General features: G+C 35.3%; 1 protein-coding gene across 1 annotated transcript in view; it reads right to left on the bottom strand.

Moving 5' to 3' along the window:
- The window catches only part of DPH6 (diphthamine biosynthesis 6), a 218,798-nt gene that overhangs the window by 159,253 nt on the left and 38,556 nt on the right, over positions 1–20,989 (bottom strand). The window contains exons 4-5 of the mRNA XM_087723172.1: positions 15,567–15,640; positions 12,362–12,480 (exon numbers count right to left, since the gene is read on the bottom strand). Of these exons, the coding sequence (XP_087579298.1) occupies positions 12,362–12,480; positions 15,567–15,640 (193 nt within the window). The remainder of the gene's footprint in view (positions 1–12,361; positions 12,481–15,566; positions 15,641–20,989) is intronic.

The following is a 20,989-nucleotide window of genomic DNA, read 5'->3' as shown; positions in this document are numbered from 1 at the left end:
CTATGGTTTAATTTATATATTCATTTGTATATTCACATCAGCAAGGGAATGCTGCAACAATCATAAATGTGAAAAATAGTCATAAGGCTCTTTTTTCAGTGCCATTCTACTTTGAACAATAACTAAATGAACTGTTGTACATCCAGGATTACCTGTATCTCTGTACCTTCTTATAGAAATTGCAATATAAGTTGAAAAAAGATTTTTAATAAGGTCACTGTCTGTTTATAACATATCAGCTTCTTGAATTTTCTCTATCCTTTTCTCCTTCTTTTCTAAGTTTATATGCCAATCATTTTCCTGCTTTATTTGCAAATTCAAAATGTCTCTTTCACATAATGCAGTTTAATTTCTAATTCTTGGACTGTTGATGTAGCCATTTATCTTGGTGTAAAATTTGGTGTATTTTGCAGTTCAATTTCTTAACTTCTAATTTTATTGTTGTTGTTTTTTTACATCTTTCCCTGGGATTCCTTTTTGTCTAGATCAGTGGTTCTCAACCTTCCTAATGCCGCAACCCTTTAATACAGTTCCTCATGTTGTGGTGACCCCCAACCATAAAATTGGTGTCTCTGTTCCTAATACCATCAAAAATATGTGTTTTCCAATGGTCTTAGGCGACCCCTGTGACAGGGTTGTTCGATCCCCAAAGGGGTCCCGACCCACAGGTTGAGAACCACTGGTCTAGATAGATATATTGTATGAAATAACCTCTCATAACCTCTTTGCTGCCATCTCAGACAGTCATTAGTAGTAGTTTATTGATTAGTCTTACAACCTTATCAATAAGTCATTAAATAAGTCAATTTGTCCAAATTATTGTTAAAATATTTAATTTATTTTTACAATAATTTACAATCATCTCTTTCTGTAAAATAGAATCATTCAATCTTCAGCAATAATTCAAAATCTTTTTTTTTCTGAGGATCAAAATTTGGATTGTGATCCGAGAATGATTTGGTCAAAATATAAACTTTTGATATTTTATTTGTGAGATTTTTAGAAATGAATATCAATTCTTGAGAATGATTTATTTTACTCTGCCTAGCAATTTCTTGAACATTTTCTTAGGCCCAAGCTAGATATAATAATATGCAAGTGGATAATATGCTTATGAATATCTTCTGCCACATAAATATTATAGCAGCATCAGAAAATGTTGATCATACTTTAAACAATGAAAAACTTCTCACTGCCATGGGAGAAGTATTAAATTTATTCCTCTAAACCTATTTGTTTTCAAAGGGTAACACCCACTGATACAAATTCTTGTAAAAAGCATTTTTACTGCTGCAAAACATAGCTAATTGTTCTGAGCTTCCAGATGTGTTGGATTTTAAATGCCATCAATCAGCTTTACTGGGCCAATGGGAAGTGGAGTCCAGTTATTTGGGGGAAGTTACAGATTTCCAGAATGAGGTGGCTGGATGAAGTCACTAAAGCAGTAGGCATGAGCTTAAATTGACTCCAGAGGATGGTAGAGGTCAGGAAGTACTGGAGGAACGTTGTCCATGGGGTCGCGATGGGATAGACATGACTTCGCAACTAACAACACATTTCCAATCCCAATTATAAGGTTGCAGTTGAAACCTAACCTACACTTGACTTTCACACAAAGTGGAAGCATTTGCCCACCTCTTCTACAATGAATATTCCAAAGCATATGTTTCTTTACTCAGTGTTTATTTCTTCTAATGGCAAAAAGCCAAATATTTTTGGAGCATTTATTAGTAGTATATGGAATCAAAACTTCCTTTTGTTTTTGTTCCCACTTTTGGTACTTAGCAACAGTCTGTTCCACCGTCCTATATCTTTTCTGGTTCTTTGATATACTTCAAGGATATCCTTTCATTTTTTCCCCTGCTGTGGTATTAATTTTAGATTAAAAAGCATGATGTATTTTTACCATTGTCTTCTAAAGCATATTTGTTGGTAGATGATATTATTTGCAGACCAAAGTCTACAAACAACACACAGAACTGCTATTGGATATTGTGTCCTTTAAATGATAATTATTCAAGCATAAAGTTTAATTTTGTTCTCTCTGCCCAACTGTTCTAAACATGTGTTTCCAAAGGGATCTATGAATGATTATTGATGATTTGATAAAATATACTGACAAGCATTCTCTTAATCAGGATCTTAATACCAAGATCACATTGCATTTTCCGAATGTGAAATCACCAGGGACAAGGGAAAAAAACCTGGATGGGTGGATAAACCTACAACAAGCCCAAGCTATAGAAAACTCCATGCAGAATTAAGAAATTAATTAGGAGGAAGAATCATAATTTGCTGTGCTGACATCTATTTTACTTGACTTGCATGTATCTAGAGGAAGCAATTATGATTCAATTAAAATATTCAGTTTTATTACTTTAGTGGCTGACCTTGAAGTTAATGCCTATTTTATTTAATTGCATCATCTATGAATAAATGTTAACCCTAGCATGTTATGCCCCATTATTTTTAGTGCATTTTTCAACTCTCTGACTGAATTATATCAGTCAATTAATATCTACTGTCAAGAAAGCAACCAACGCTTTATTTCTTGGAGAATACTCTAACAAATGATAGGAAAAGCATCTTGAGAGGCTTTTAATAACATCAAATAAAATGAACTGGACTAACTTCACAACTTCTGTGCTCTGGAATTTTAATGCACAATTCATGTGTGCGTGTACATGTTGCATAATGAGTCTAAGATCCTATTTATATAGTAAAATGTAAAAATCTAGCCTGATAAATATTTTAATTGGAATATATTGCTATCTTCTAACAGCATCATTGCTAAAAATGTTTTAGTATGTTCATACACCTGTTAGTAGATACTTCAGTAATCAACTGCTTTGAAACTCATCGAATTTGGTACTTAACACATTTTTGTGAAAAACAATTATTACATGTAACAAAAAGGCAACAGTAAAAAATATTGGGTTTCTGTCTGGATGGTCTCTTGTGACGAGCCTAATGACAGAGAGTGGAAGTGTGACCTTCCTCCCATACTTGGGCATACCAGGGGTTGTGACTTTAAGTATATACCTCCCACCCTGGCTGGCTGATAAGGAGTCGTTCTCTGTAGCTCAAATGGTTAACTCCCTGCCTGGGAGGCAATGGAGCACAGGTTCGATTCCTAAACTTGGGTATGGCTAGCTGATGAGAGCTAAATAGCTTGAAATAGATCTATACTAGTCTCCCTTTATTTATTTAGCAGCATAAATATAGCACACACACACACACACATATATATATATAATATATATATATATATATAATATATATATATATATATATATATATATATATATATATATATATATATATATATATATACATACATACATACATACATACATACATACATACATACATACATATATATATATATACATACATACACATACACAAAACTGCTGTGCCTTGCAAGAAGTAATTGTATATACTATCTTGACTTTACAACAGTATTTAATATTTCAGACGTTCACATTCTACCAAATGCATAGAAATTAATGACTGGGCAATAGAAATGGCTAATATTGTTCATCTATATTGCTAATGTTGTTCATCAATATTCTAAGATAAAGGTATGGTCTCAGTTATTTTTTTTTAGCTTATTGTGATGTTACATTAGCCAGGAGACTACAATGTTGATGCAGAGTAGAGGTTTGACTGCTTAAGACACTAGCCCTATTTGATTCATGCTCATGCACTTCCCAAGTGCACCACAAGCCGGATATGCAAAAGATGAGTGGCTTTCCTGCTGCACCATCCCTCTCCAACATTGGCAGGATTCTAACCATCCTCATGAAGCGCTGGCTCATCTTCCCACTGAAGGGGTACCTATTTATCTACTTGCATAAAACATGCTTTTGAACTGGCAGACGGACAGAAGCAGAGGTGCATAGAACATGCTTTCAAACTGCTAAGTGGGCAGTAATGGAAGGCATCCAATGCTAAGACTCAAACCACTGCAGCCAAGACCATTTCTAGCATCATTAGGCCACTAAGCCACCACGCCTCCGTATCCCAGTTATTCAATGGACCAAAGACCTTGTAACTTATGAACAAGCCACTTCCATATACATCCTATGTAGGGATGATTATGAGATATTGTAATCCTTCACTAAAACTTTTGTATAAAACTTTATCTGTGTATTCATTCAAAATTTCTCCTCAATAAAGTTTTTCTTTTATTTCCTTTTTCTCTTTAATTAAATAAAAGCAAACCACATCCCAAGTTTAGATTGATCAAATCAAAGCTGAACTGTGCCTATAATTTAACACTGTGCCTATAATTTAGCAGGACCGCTAACATAATTTGTATTTTAGAAATCTCAGTGCTATGGCTGTTTTGTGAAAACAAGTCCTGAAAAGCTTATATATATGTATTCCATGGCTAGAATCAAATGTAAATTGGATTCATTATAGGAAAATAAAGCTATGGACGGTGATTCCAATCCTACATACAGTATTTGGAGATTTGAAGAACCCAAAGCTTACAAACTAAAATCACAACTATAATTCCCCAAGAAGTATTCATATCAAGTATTTCCTTTTCACTATTACAGTATTTTATTCCAATGAGAGCTGCAAAATATTCTAATGGGCAGAGACAGACGCAGAGACAACAATCTATCAATATTCTCTTAGAGTATTCTCAGAGGTTGAATCATGTCAGCAAAAGCCAATGGCACTGGACATTTTTCCAACCTTGTGATGATATCTTTATGCTCAGAGAGTGAGGCAACAAAAGTATGCATTTGCTTTCTGAATGCGGAGTCCAACTGCAGTAATTGAAGATGACAAGCAACAGCTCACCTGAGTAATGGGTGGAAAATTTGTTCAAGAAGTGACTGAAGTATTTCACACTCAAACCATTTTTTCCAGTACCTGTAAGCTGTACAATGCTTATTTCATTTCCTATGACTGATTAGGGAGAATATATAATGTATAATTCTGAGGAATGAATTGAAATTTCCCATCATTTTGCGTTAGCATCTTGAAAAATTGCAGTTGGCCGTTTTGATAATCTTGTTTTAAGTGACAAATACTATTCCCTGACCAAATTCCCTGTATGATAGATAATAATAATAAATACATATGTTGCGGGCCTGGTTTCATTTTTCAGTTTAGGTTTATTATAAAAATTATTGCCTCAAATTGAACTATTAGATAACTTTGAAGAGGAACTGCAGTTAGAAAAAGAACCATCTTGTTCATTTCTACACTATAAAGGGCAAAAATCAGATTCATTAGGAGATTTCGGTCTTGTGTAGGTGGTGAACAACAAAAAAGCAGAGATTTTTTTTAAAAATTATCTAATGATAGGTTGCGAAAACACCATGGAAAATTGTGTGGGTGGATGATAAGCTGGTATGACAGATAGAAGGATTGTGACAGAAGGCATCAAAAAGTCGTGATATTTCAGGCTGCAGAGAATATCCTTAGAGGATGCAAGAGGAAAGAAACATCTGAAAATCACTTAAATTGAAGATACTTGCCATTTAAAAGAGTAAAACAATTTGGTAAACTATCAGGATCTTCTTAGGCCAAGTGTTTGAATTAAAACTGGGCTACTATGTTATTCATGCAGAAATGAAAGACTGTTGTTTCTGATTACTTCTCAGAGGAAAAATAAATTATCATGGAGGAAGATTTGAGGTAATCATACTTCAGTATCTGAATAGATGTGTAGGAAATCATACATACATATAATCCAGGTAACATTTTTCCAGAAATCAAATATATGCTTTTGTCACAATGCACCTATATATTATATATATATTTTAGTCCTTTCTCACAGACTCAAAAGATAGATGAGACTACCAACCACATTCTTGAGTATCATTGCTGGTATAGCTATAATTTTCTTGGTGGTATCACTGATGCCTACATGGATGAGCAGTCATTTGAGCATAAATAAATAATTTTCAGTGGAGTTACTGTATCTTGGAAGATGTCTTTTCACATCCTAATCCATACTTCAAGGAAGCAGCACACTTCATGAGACAATGGCTCCATTCAGCATGTTTGTTTTTCTGTGCCTCATAATCAGTCACTAATTACCACAATTCTTTTTTTTTTCTTTTTGGCTGCATTCCTTCTATTCTTCAAATAACTATGTTCCTGCCTCCTGATCAACAGTATCACTTTTTCTAAGGTTCAGAGTATCTTTTTTCTATGAAGAAACACTCATTCTAAGTTCCAGCATTGTAGAATATCTTTCATGATTCTTGTTCTTCTTGTCACTGCCACCCACCGGTCTAGCTGTTTGACTAATTCTCCTCCTTAGATTGTTTTTTTCTGATTCACTTCCTCTGTCAGCCCTTTCGTTGAACTAATTCACTTCCTTCCTCTTTCGTGAATTAAGGTGTCTCTAGTCTCTCCCCCAATACTTGCACTTTTTCTTTGAGCATCACTTCAAAGCACTGACTTGTTATTAATATGTGTCAGTTAGTTTTCAGGTACAAACACACAAGCATTATCAAGTAATGATAACAGTCACACTCTTTTATCTCCAGTTCTGTTTCTCAAGGCGCCACAAATAAAAGACTTTTTAAAAATTCTTGTTCTTTTGAGGATCACAGATCAGCTGAGATCTTACTGTCTGCTTAAATGGAAGATGCTTTGGGACTCCCTTTTGTGCAGGAATCCCCTACTACAGCACACCTAACAGATGGTCACATCTCCAGCAAAAGAAAATCTATTCTCCTGTGGCAGACTGTTCTTTTGTTGAAAAGCTTTTATTGTAAAGATTTTTTCCCCAGATATACAGATTACATCTATTTCCATATAACTGAAACATATTGGTCCATATCCTATCCTTTAAACAATTCTGAAAATTTCTGTCTTTTACATTGAATGGCAAGCCTTTGGATATATGAAAACAACTATCTTGATCCACTTGGTTCTGTCCATATCCTTCTTCGAATGTGAGGCCCAGAACTGGATGCAATATTCTAAGCACAGTCCAATCAATGCAGAATAAAGAGGAACAAAGAATTCATTCATAATTGATACAGTGTACAATTTTAAACTCAGAGTAGATCTGGAAGGGACCTTGGAGGTTTTACAGATCAACAGAGTTGGAAGGGATCTTGTAGGTCATCTATTCCAACCTCCCGCCCAAGCAGACCCTACACCAGAAGTGGTATTCAGCCAGTCCTGACAGGGTTTGGAGAACCGGTAACGGAAATTTTGAATAGTTTGGAGAACTGGCAAATAGGCTGGCTCTGCCCCCACTGCCTATCTTGTTGTCCTGAACAGGAGAACGAAGCTGGAAAGCAGGTTAGTGGGGTGGAGGGAGGGAAATAGGGATTTTGCAGTAACCTTCCTCCAGGAGTGGGGAGGGAAAGGGGATTTTGTAGGATTCTTCCCCTGCCATGTCCACAAAGCCATGCCCACAAAGCCACGCCACACCCAAAAAGCCACGCCCACAGAATCGGTAGTAAAAATTTTTGAATCCCATTATTACCCTGCACGATTTCTGATAGATGGCAGTCAAATCTCTTCTTGAACACTTCCAGTGATGAAACTCCCACAACTTCTGAAGGCAAGCTTTTCAATTGGCAGATTGCTCACACTGTCAGAAAATTTCTCCTAATTTCCAGTCTAGGACTACAAATGTTCACATGTATTGCTGTCTGTACAGTTCTCCCCATCCTATACGAATGGCTTTATTTTTTTCTCCTACATAACTTTTTAATCATTGGGAACAAACAGAATCCTATGCAAATGTAGGATTTTGCAACTGTCTCTGCTGAAACATCTTTTGCTGCTCTCTGGCCAATGTCTCACCTTGTAAAGCTCCTGCTTGATCTTGATACTCTCCAATAAAATGTTTGTTATAACTTATTTGACTGTGGTCTGTAAATCTGATAATCATATTTTCTAACCTATCATCCAAATCATTTACAAATATGTTGAATAGCACAGGGCCTAGAACAGAGACCACTGAGATGCCACTCAACACTTCTTTACAGAAAGTCATATTTTCTTAATTTTAACCAATTTTCCCCTTTGGTTTAAGGTGCTGCCTCTTCTAATAGATTGGTGTTTTTTTTTACTATATTGTTAACAATCTGCCAGTTCATCTTAATTTTGGGAGCTACTGATAGAACACAGGGCATGTTGGCTCAGTGGCTAAGCTCTTGCAATAAGAAATAACAATTGTCACGCGCCTCCAGCAAAGGAGCAGCTTGGCTGGGAGCAATTTGAAGTCCACAGCTCTGACTGGAGTAGGGAGGTCTGCTGACCAGGCCTCACCGTGTGACAGTTGCCAGCTGCCTGGCGACTGCTGATGTTACAACCACAGTCGATAAGCTTTGAAGCTGTAGAAACACTTGGACTGATTGAGGACTCCAAATGAAGGTTTGATTTAATAACTCTGTCTATGAACTCTGAGATGGAGCAAAGATATGTCTCCTTGGGCTTAGACTGAGTTAAGAACTGGATCAGTCAAGCCAAGGAGGCATGTCCAAACAAATTCAACTCAGTCTCAGGGCTAATAGACAGACATTATAACTTACGCATGGAGTCTCCAAGCAGTGCACAGGAGAAGTTTTAAAATTTACTGTCCACACAAAACTGGTTGATAGACCAAGCACAATCATTGTTTCATTACCTTTTTAAAAAAAATAAATGGTGTGCCTTTGGCATTTAGTCATTCTGGCCACATGACCACAGAGACATCTTTGGACAGCGCTGGCTTTGAAATGGAGATGAGCACTGCCCCCTAGAGTCGGGAATAACTAGCAAATATGTGTGAGGGGAACCTTTACCTTTTAAAAAGAGACAAAACCTATTCACTGTAGATCAGACTCCTTATAGAAACAGCAGTTCCCTGAATCCTTTAATGAACTGGACTTCTGTACTATTATGAAGAAGAAGAGGTTGCAGCAGGATTTCTGATTGAAAAGTAAGGGGGGAAAACCCACTGCCCCCATCAGAAAGTCATCAGCCAGCGATCTTAATTTATAAGTGCCAACTGAAAAGAGTATTCTGAAATTAATGTGTATTTACTTGTATAATTATATGTTGCCTACAATCTTACACCTTTCTACCAATGCCATTAAACTAATGGAAAACATAACTATAGGAGCACGCCAGGGTTGATAAATGTCAGGATCAAGTTACATATTCACTGATTTCTTTCACATCAGCGCAACACGCCATCTAATGTGCATTACTACTCAGCCTTTTAAATGGGTTATTCCAAACACATTTACTGCAATTTAGTTTAAAAGCAGCTTTGATTATTCATCTAAAAGTAAAATGGTAACCCATACCTTAACTTCTCTGCCATTCGATATGTTAAACAGCCATCATTCTTTAAACCTTCTTTAATAAAGCACACTGTTATTAAAGCACTATGGTATGCCCTCCGGAGCAGAGAAGCTCCATTAAATTTGCTTATGTCTAATTATTGCTGCCCTAGGCAGGTGAGAAATTTAGTCTGATAAGATCTTTCTTTCTACCTGTAGCCAAAAAAGAAGAAAAAGAGGCAGTCGTTTTCTATCTAATTGCTATCTACAACTATTTATGGTATTTGTGCGCTGAAGAAAAAATGCCACAGAAGGTTCTTTGTGTATCAGTAAGCACATTCAAACTTGTTCCAACCTAGGGAGATACAAAGACAAGTTTATCTTACTTAAGGGATGACACAGGTCACCGGCAAAATAGCCCCTGCAGTCATTTCTTCCGTCACTCAGAATCTGCCTATTTCTCTCTAAAGGGAGGGCCCTTTAAAAAAAGAAGAAGAAAAAGAAAGGGTTTTGGATTGTATATATAGTGACAATTTGCATTTTTTAGAATTTGGGCTTAAACATAAGGACATTCTAGAGACATTAATAGCCAAGCCTATATGAAGAACCCTCATTGACCACAGTTTGAAAGAGAAAAAATAATTAATTTTAAAATATTTTTAAAGACTTCTTCCCCAGGTGGGCCAGTGTTTACAATTAGTAAAATACTAAATATTATAGAAACAACAAAATAATTATGCAGCAGCATAATTTAACTTTTTAAAATTTGCCAGGCAAATAAACATGTTTTACCTTCACAGCAAAGGATCACCAATTCGGAACTAGCTGCACTTTCCTAGAATATTTCCAAAAATAGTCATAGCTAAATTCCTAATTTTGGAAAAATATGTAAAAGTTAGGCATCGAAGCCAAGAGGCAAAAGAGTCTCTTGGGCCTGATATTATGTGATCCTACCTAGTTGGGCATATACCAACTTTGTCCTTTACTTGAGGTTTTCAGCTCATCTTCCAAGGCCATATTACACTTGAACATAGAACACGGTGCATAAAACACTGTTTAGGCAGCAAAAGCTGTATAAATGTAGGCTGTAAGTCTCAAAAGGAGATTCAGAAGCATCACAAAATATGTACTTGATCTTCCACATAAGTTACTACTTTCATAGCTACTTATGGAACATAAGAATACCTGATCACTAGGTAGCTACCAACTGAGGACTCCCATTAACTAAGCCACAAGTCCCCAATCCCTAGGACACGACCCACTACCAGGTTGTGGCCTATTTGGAATTGGACCACATGAGTGGCTGGCTGGAGTTCGTGCATGCATGCACAAATCAACTTGATGAGAAGTGGATACTTGCACACGTGCACGCCAACTCTCCACTTCAGATAGGGTTGCATGTGTGTGTGCCAGCCTGCACTCACATGGCCCAGTTCCCCTCTTCCCCCTCCAGCCGGGCCACCAAGCTGCAAAGGGTGGAGACCACTGAACTAACCAACCATAACCTGGTTAAATTTTGCAACTATATACTTAGTTGTATAATGACTCTATTCCAAGATATCTTAAAATAAAATGTTTTCTGTTTATTAATGCCAGGTTCTTGCTTTCTTCACAGATAATAGATTTATTCTTAAATAAAAAGCTAGAATTTGCTGCAGAAACTGACATTTTTTAACAAGATACCAAGTCCTGCCAAATGAATTAACTTGTAATTTGTGATTAAAGACAGTTTTTTTTTTAAAAAAAAAAAATCTACTTAGTTTAAATGTTAGGAAAGCACTAAATAAAGTTGGGAAGGTCTTATTTTACTGTTCTTATCAGAAATGATATAAAAGCAAAATGATTCTGAAGAATTATTTCTCCTACCATTGATACGCTCAATAAATGAATTCCTATTTTAAACAAGGTAAATTCTTATAAAAACAGTTCACCTCATAGTTGACTATATGATTTAATTCACACCAAAATTATACTGTGCACTTTATCACAAATTTATATTTAGTCAGTCATGTAGAACAGATTCTTTCCTATTAGATTGGCCATTCTTTGGTCTAATGGGCCACAAACTCCTACTGACCCCAAAAGAAAAACCTTATTTTTATCAAATTTTACATCGAAGATCTCATCCAATAACTTTGTGTGAAATACTATAGAGAGAACTGTAATTCTGAAGTGATGTATTGCCTGTTAATCTATTTCTCATCAGTTTGTGTAGTTAGAAAATCACATACCATTCAGTAAGCCTGAATTTATTAATACTCTCCTTGGACTGATCTCAGTGACCAAAATATTTTATACAATAGGTCAGTTCCATGTGAAAAATCACAATTTTGTCAATGAAAGTCATTGTGGTGATTCTGGACTCCACTGAAATTTTCTCCTATGTACAATTATTCTTTAAACTGCAAAACTCAACTGTTCTTGAGTAATTTCCTGAGTGGTAAATTAACCTTGCTGAATGCTGCAATGGAGCCATATACATAAAGAAAGTAACAAAGTAATGCAACCAAATCTGGATAGAACAGAATAGCCTGAATACAGAAAGGACAAACCAGGATAGTAATAAATATATTTTCTTTATAATTTAGGAACTGACTATCTTTACAACAGGAAAATACTTTGATCATGCAAAGTCATTTATTGATTGATGTTAGTATAGTTTTTACTTAATTATTTTCATTAGAAGCACCTATGATTTAAAGTAATAGTGGTCCAAATTCTAGCATTTCTGCTAGATTTTGTGCTCTTATCAGCATAATGGAAATGATTATTCTAGAAATGAATTTTTCTTGAAAAACATACTCTGTGCAAATGTAATGAAGAAAGTCAAAATGATTTTTCTTTACTTTTTTCACTAGCTGGTATTAAAAATATTTGAGTAGATCCATTAATTGTTTAGACATAACATTGTGCAACTGAAATTCCATTCCTCATATAGATATATTTCATACTTCACTTACTCCTGATGCAATTTTCTGCCCTTGAGTACATTTTAATTACAAAACAGATTAATACATTCCTGTAGCTATGCTATGGTATTGATTGCTTATTGACAAAGTAGATTCACCACAGTTACTAGAGATAGTTTGAATTCTTACCAATAGCTGCTACTTTTATTATTATAGCTTGAACTTTCAAGGATATAATTTCTCTCAGCAATGTGTCTTGATTCTGGCGCCACAGGTATGCTAAAGGCTGCAGAGCAAGCCTTTTACAACTGTTCGCAGAAAGAAAAGATGGATGTGTCATTATAAGTAAACACAGATCATTTAACTCTCTAAGCAACCTTGCTTAATTTAGACAATTACAATAGGTGTACATAAAGAGAGATAAATGCAACATTGAATCCACACATTTCCTATTGCAATGCATTTTTTCTGCTCCACATCTCCTATCCAATCTGTTGCTGGAGTATCTCTCAACTTGCATAGCAGATGTAGAGGGCAACCATGTAGATATTAAGCATTTATTCTTGCATCTACAAATGGAATGACATTATAGAATCCCATTTAAATAATAACTTTCCAGTGACAACACACTTCATCAATACTTTAAGGTATTTGGTTAAATCAATTTTCACTGGCTTTTTTTCCCCATTTCCACCAACCCACTCCCTTCAATCAGGGGCATCAGAAGATTATTAATAGGAGACAATGTTGAAAGAAATAAAAAAAAATCCAAGTAAGATACCAGCAATTAGTATTCAATTTGGAGAAGCCAAGAGTATTTTGAGTTATTTTACCAGTGGTATCTTGGCGCAAAAAGAACCTGATTAAAATGATAGCTTTAAAAAATTGAAAACAGCAAAAAAAAAAAGAGAGAAAAAGAAAAGGGGATGATGAGAAAGTGGGTGGGGTGGGAGCAGCAGCAACATGAATGCAATGTGAGAGTGGCAATGCTAATTGAAAAAGTAATCAGAAAGAAAGGAACACTCAGGCAAAACAAATGTGAGTTTCAGAGGTAAATCACAATGAAAGGAGTCAGACAAAGCTATGAACAGATGCACTTTAGAATGAAATGACACATTCAACCAGATGCTTCTGCATCTAGAAATCTGGATGTAATTCTTTCCTTCTTTAAAAGATAGACTTCATCCTTTCTCTTCCCTGCAGCCCCATATTTCACTAGATTGACAAAGAAAAAAAAAGCCTCTGGCAAGCTCCTTCCTTGCTACCTAACCTCAGCGGAGTGAGGAGAAATGTATTTATTTGGGAATTTAGCCAAATGCCCTCTGGGGTTTCTTTTCTAGAGGTAAAGATTCTAGGCAAATGTTATGTGCTTTCTGACTGACAGGAACCTCCAGAGGTTTACTTGGCTAGGAGTGCTCATTACACATTTCATTAATTCAAGCAATGCTGCCTCGATAATATGTAATAAGGTAACTACCTGGAATTTGGAGTGTCAATGGCTGGCCATTGATTTTGTTTTAATCAACTTTATTTGCTACATTGTGTGTTGTCCTTAAAGTTACAGGCATATGTAACAATTCTCTAAGGCAAGCAGAAAAATCAGTTTCCACCATTCTAAAAAAATGTTTAGCCACATCCTCAGCTACTAAGTTTTCATAATAAAGTATAGCATCCGTAGTTCACTTGAATAACCAGACATTATTCTATGATATTCTATCACCTTCATTTTCTACAAACTTGTAAGTTGACATAGATTAGGCTTTTTTCACATACCCAGGACATCCGTACAATGAATCAGATAAAAGAGTGATATCATTATATATTTTATATGGCTATAACTGGAATACTAAAGAAGTGTCAGAATGTCACACAATTAGTTTCAACTGTCTAAAATAAAATGAACAAGACAAAAACATAGCAGCATTTCAGTACTATGTCAAAAATTGCTAATTAGATCGATCTTAAATAACAGTGTAAGAAAATAAGCTTCATATGTTATTTTCAAGTAAAAAAAGATTTCAAGTAATAAAAATGCATATTTTTCAAGCAGTTCACATGCATTCAGAAAAGAAAGTATCATTTGGGACCACTTTAGCAACATTATTTACACAAGTTTAATATAAACATCAAAGTTGTCACTCTGATGCATTCCTAAACATTTGTTCTATTGGTGGAAAGTTACTGTGAAAAAAGTAACTTGTTTGGGAAGTGGAAACCTGTGGTGAAGACCCATCAGTGTGCTTTAAGCAATGTACAATGTTTGAAGCTTTGATTACCCAAGGTGCATCTTCAATTGAAACTCATTGCTGAATGCAGGATGCTTATGGTGATGACTATGGTGACATGAAGATTGCTCATTGCTGGGCCAAAAAATTAACAATGAACCAAGAAGAACTGATCAAAAAGGATAACAAGAACACATGAGAAAGGTTGATGAACTGATTAATGACAATTGACAGATCACTCAAAGAGAAATTTCTATGAACAGTTCTTCAGAAGTTTTGTGCAGGATGGCTTCCACCCGAGCTGACAGCACAAACGAAAGCTTCTAGAGTTGAAATTTGGAACAATTCTTGTCATAATACAAGAATGATTTTTTTACTGCCTCATAATAGGTGCTGAAAAATGAGTTCATCATTGTGACCCAGAAGTGTAGCGTCAGTCCATGGAATGGAATATAATCGCAAAACCAAATAAATTCAAAACTCAGGTTTTGTCAAGAAAATTCATTAATACAGATCATGTTATTCACATGGATCTTCTTAAACCATGTACCACTGAACTCAGAACTTTATATTACAACACTCAAAACTGACTTAGAGTTTGGAGCCACAAGAAGGAAATTTTCTTGCAATACGACAATTGTAGGTTTCAGAATTTACAAGCCATCCAAATGGCAGTTGCAAAGTATGTAGCAAATGGAGATGAAGTAAATACAGGTGACAATAGATTAAAAAAGGATTATTTCCATATTTATTTTATCAAAATACCCTTATTTAAAGTTATGGAGATAAAAATGAATTAGCTTTTTTTCAACTCTTACATGTTTAGATAAATTACTGCAAGGTTTAACAGGCAAGGGTGGGCTTCAGTTCATGAAATCTATATTGTTAGAAAACAAAAGCCCATAAAAGATAAGAAACTTATAGCTTATTTTCCCTTTCTAGATAGGTTCCCCATTTTTAAGAGTTCAGTATTTTTGATTTGATAATTATATGTTTAGCACCATGTAGACATTTAATGAAATATTTAATGAAACGTTATTACTATGCCATCTTATTTGACATAAAAGCAATAACTTTTCTCATCTAGTCCACACCACAGAAATCAATAGCTCTGTGGCCATGTATGACATGTTGCCCTAACCCTGTAAGGAATGTTTTAGTTTACTTACACATTTTCCACGCGGACTCGTTGATAATCTGAAAGAATGGCCCCTACTGAAACAGCTTCTACCCCTTCTTTATCCTGCAAAACATTAATATATAGAAACAAATTTAAAATAAATCTGCAAAGGAATAAGAAAAATTTCTTCAGTACGTAAATCAGCAGCCATTAACAAGAGATCCCTTTAATTTCACTCAGGTAGTTTATAGTGTATTTGTCTTTGTGTGTGTGTGTGTTGTGTGTTGTGTGTGTGTGTGTGTATACACATACACACATACATACACACACATATTATATATATGACATATAACCGACTTAAGGATCTCCAGAATGTTTAAAATATATTGCTCACTGAGCTTTGGTTAGCAACTACTAAGATCGTCAGAGTGTAAAAGCCATTAAAGGGATACCTGCCTTTATACAATGTTAATCAATTTGGCCACTGCACGAGTGATAGGCCCATCCACCCGCCTCTCACCTGTGATTAGCCCTGTTGTTTTTACATCAGGCATGTTAATCGATGCTTCTATTCCTGGGATTTTGGCCCATTATGATGCACACTTCCACATGGTTCACATCACATAAATGCTAATTTATCTCACTCTTAAAAGATACTCTATGTATTATATGGCATGTCCTATAACAGTGATGGATAACCTTTTCTGGACCGATTGCCTAAAGCATTCATACAAGCACGCGAATGCACGCGTATGCACCTGAACCCTCAAAATGCAATGCACATGAGGCCCCCATCATGCACTCTGCCTCAAGTCCCCCCACCCTCCACATATGCGCAGCAGAGACCCGAAGACCAGCTGGCCACCAGGAGGCATGTGCACATGTGTGGCAGAGCTGAACTAGGGCATCAGAGTACCCACAGAGAGGGCGATGCATGTCACCTCTGACATGCATGCTATAGGTTCACCATCATGGTCCTATAATATTCTAGGCTCCACAGTCTATATAAATCTATGACCACTTCATTTTAAGATGTGATATTCATTCTGTTTTTAAAAAAATCAAAGCAATTATAACTTAACAGTGTCATAAAAGATTTTTATTTCATGATATGAAGGCAGAAAATCTACAGATGCTTAAACTGATAAGTACTATTGATGAAAGTCATTAACCATAACAAATACACAAAGGTACATTTGATATTGTATTTAAAAAAAATTGAAGGGTGATTTAAGGCACTGAAATCTGCAGCACTTAGAGGAAGAAAAATGAAATGACAACTGAACATAATCTGAATGCAACATATGTTGATTATTGTAAGTTTCAAAAGTACAGAGTTAATATTCAGCAATAAACGCCTTTTTGTCCACAATGGAAGAAAGGAAGTATTCATTTTACATGTCATGAAATAAAGAACAGATAGTCCTCAACTTACAACAGTTTGTTTAGTGATCATTCAAGTTACAACAGCTCTGAAAAAAAAAGTGACTTATGACCATTTTTCACAGTTAAGACCTTTGCAGCTTTGCCAGCATTACATGATCAATATGGGCAATTGATCCATATTTATGGCAATTGCTATGTCCCAGGGTCATGCGATCCTCTTTTGCATCCATCTGACAAGCAAAATCAATGGGAAAGCCAGATTCACTTAATCAGTGTTACTAATTTAACAACTGCAGCAAAAATGGTCATAAAATGGGACAACATTCACTTGACAAATGTGAAATTCACCTAACAAAATTCACTTAGCAACAGCAATGTTGGGCTCAACTGTGGTCATAATTTGAGGACTATGTGTATTAATGCTTAACTCATTTTAATCTGATATTATTTATTCCTGCCACGAAGGAATAAATTCTCAAATCCTGAACTTTCTCTCTATCCCCCTTTCCTAAGACAGGATGAAAAGTAAGGACAAGGGCAAATTCTGTCTCTTCAAATGTACATTAATGACAAATGAAATTCTCATTAACCAAGAACAAAAAGCCTCCAGCTATATTGATTTCAGAGAAAGTCTGTGGTGTGTACAACAATGAGAGGGACTGCTTCAGGTACCTAGAACTTTACTTAATAAGTGCCCTTTCCTTCTAGCCTTGGTAAGAAAGAAAACGCTTAGAGTGCAGGAGAATTCCCAAGTCACTGGAAGACACAGGTATCAGGAAGCCTGTCCCCAGAGGGGAAAGAAAAAACAAGAAGAAATGTAAGAAGGACCCATAAGAAAGCAAAAAAATTATAATTTTTTTTGCTATAGGGAGACTTGGCTTTTGAAGAGGCAGAAATGGAGATTAAGAACGGCAGCAAAATCAAATGGGATTTGACAAATGCAACATAATGAGCCACCAAAATTCTCATATTATTTGTGTAGCACGGGCAACAGTATTTTGATGGAGAATTCACTAATAGAAATCTTTCAAAGTATCTTTAAGTATTGTTGAAGTAATCAAGAAATAAAATACTACTTCCTGTTTTATTCAAAGGGGAAATATATGTCATCCATACTAAATATAATACACATTGAATACCACAAAGCATATTAATTATTAAACACCAGAACCACCTTTTTTTAAACTGAATTTTGAAAAATATATGACACAATCTGTGGTATTCCTTAAACTTTGCTTCCTCCAAAGCATCCAGTATTCTTCATTTTTTATATTTTGTTTTGTTTAACATTATATATATACCACCTCAATTACACTGGGCATGACCAAAGCAGCTGTCACACAGGAGCTACAATTTGTTGATGTCATGTGATGTCACTAACCTCTCTTTGTCCCCCTGTAGATGCCTATAGCCTATCCTGTGTAACATATCCTGTGTATTGTTTTCTGTCATAAAGCTCTGAGTTCTCAGGAAGTGATTTTCTGTGGGTGAGATTGGAGAGTGTACATCACAGTCCAAAAGGATGTTTTTTGCTCATCCCTTCTTCCAATTATAGGTCTTATATTCCCTTCAAAGCTGTCCTTAAAGACTGAGGAACTAATGTGGGTGAGCTTTAATATTCAAACAGTAACATAGCTAGAATTAGAAGACTATAGTTTCTACGGAGTCCAGGAAAGGCATCATTTAATAATTAAAGACAGATGGGATAAAAGTTTTACCTGCTGTATTGTGGTTTATTTCACATGGTCTATAGTTTATTTGATTAGAGCGCTTGTATAAGAAGCAGTATATCAAATGTTAAAAGTTGTAACTATCTCTTAAACTCACACTTGTTTAAGACTAATTGTGAAAAATGAAAAGTGAAAGATACAGATGGTAGATCAACCACAAAGAATCCTGTGGAATCTAGATGAACAAATTAATCTTTGATTTATTATGTGTGTATGAAATAAACTCATACATACAGTATCTCAGAGCCACCATAATGTTGCAATGGGCCTACGACCCTCATGGTAGCTAGTACAGCAATCTTAGGACCGGGGTAACTGCATATAATGGGTTTCCTCAATTGTCAGTCTGGCTGCTTCATCTGGCAAAATATACTGCAAAAATACGTGGCCCTTTACTGGTATTTTCTGATGTCAAAAAACTAATTTGACAGATTTAGTTAGTCAGACCTGAATGGGAGCTCAACTAGGAATATGACACCAAAATGTTTTTATTTTTAAAGAATGACAGCAAGAGTAAAATACTTCCTTTTGTTGCCAAGAAATCTTTATAGAAATATCCATGAAGTCACTGACAGTGACTAGAGTTTGTATTTTTATTTTCCATCCTTGATAAGCCTTTCCTCCCAAGCTTTTCTTACAAGATGTCAACATTTTTTCAAGTACAGACGTATATTTCTTTATATCATGATCTTTCAGACCCTTCACACTGGAATGTTATTTTTCCTGTACATATTAATGTGACTCTTTGAAGATGGCCATAGCAGCTTTCTATTCTATGGCAAGAGAGTGGATAACAAAAGATCACCACCTTGTTTTTAAGCAGGAATTTGACATTAAGTTCAAACTTTCCTAAAGAGGCAGGATAAATTGTTTTCAACTATACGGTTATCCCTGGACTCATGACTGGTGGCTTAGCAATCATTCAAAATTACAACAGATTTCTATTGGGCTATTTAACAATTCACTTCTAAAGTTCCAATGGCTTGCATTTATGGCAATTTACAGTTTCCCATGGTCATATGATAGCAATTTTACATTTTTGCCAAAAATTAACACTTTCAGTTTTTAGTAAAACCATCCCATAGTGAACAATTGGTTTGCTTTAATGACTGCCAAAAAAGTTACTGAATTGGGTCATTCACATGAATGACTCATTTTATAAGCATCATGACTTAGGACCATAATGGGCAGGCTCCATAGATGGTTACCTGTAGTTAAGAATGTTATTGAGAAATATGCCAGAATAGAACTAATTCCACCACCCAATTAATGTTGTCAGGCAGGCATTAATTTGTGGCAAAAGAATTGCCACCACTAAAGTTATAGTTAAATTCATTGCACACAGAGAATAAATTAAGGACAGCTTTATCGTTTTGTGCATCTCTTTACCTCAGTAATGCTGTTCTTACTTCCAATGGAAAACAAACAACTACTCCCTTGAACAAAATCTACTCAAAACATTATTTTAAGCTTGGCTTTTTGCCAAAATATGTCCATCGCACCACAGAAATGTATTCTAAAGTTAATATCTGTTCATAAATGAATGTTGCTCATTTAAGCAAAAATTTAAATGCCCCATTGATCGTGATTTTACTTAAAATGTATTAAACAGGAAGTAGAAGGGACAAAAGCTCTATACAGACACCCTAAGGATTATTTTTTTTAAAAAAAAACAACCCAATAGAATGTATTATTAAAATACTATGTGCTACCCAATTGACTTATGAATTAAAAACAGTATAACTACATGTGGTTTTTAATCCTCTTGTTACACAATTCTTTGAGTTCAGCAAGAAGAAAATTAGTGACAATGCTTTCCATTTAATTAGTATATTACATGCACTGTAATTATTAGTGGGAAATGTTATATTAATGAAAGTGAAAGTTAACAGTAAATTACCTTGTAGTTTTTGTCAATTTCCCAAGCTACTGCTCCTTAAGATAACCCCTCTCCCTATAGTGCTTTTGGGTTTTTTTTCCTTTGCCTGATAAACATGATGATTAAAAAGCAGACAGTGCAAACCTTTGATACTTTTTAAATTAAATCCATGGCCAGCCTAAGGGCTGTGTTGATTTCAACTAAATGTGTCAGTTAATCAGATAAAAAAATTATCAGTAACTCAAAGAAACAGCAGCCTAAGGCTTCATCAGAGCTAAGGAAAGCCGAACCAAATAAGATATTCAGACAATATCACATTATGAGTAAAGGTTACTGATAAGCATAAAGCCAAACAGAGCTGCTCATCACCTTAATAATATCTATCTTTGGAAAACCATTACGTACAAAAATCAAATTATCACTTTTTAAAAAGCAATTAGAAAAAAGGGTTACTATGCCAATACACTATTAAATTGA

This window comes from Thamnophis sirtalis, unplaced genomic scaffold (assembly GCF_051295495.1).
Source record: "Thamnophis sirtalis isolate CommonGarterSnake01/CBP01778 unplaced genomic scaffold, rThaSir2_p1.2 scaffold_1, whole genome shotgun sequence".
NCBI lineage: Eukaryota > Metazoa > Chordata > Lepidosauria > Squamata > Natricidae > Thamnophis > Thamnophis sirtalis.
The sequence above is the reverse complement of the archived record's forward strand: the minus strand, read 5'-3'. Positions and strand labels throughout refer to the sequence as shown.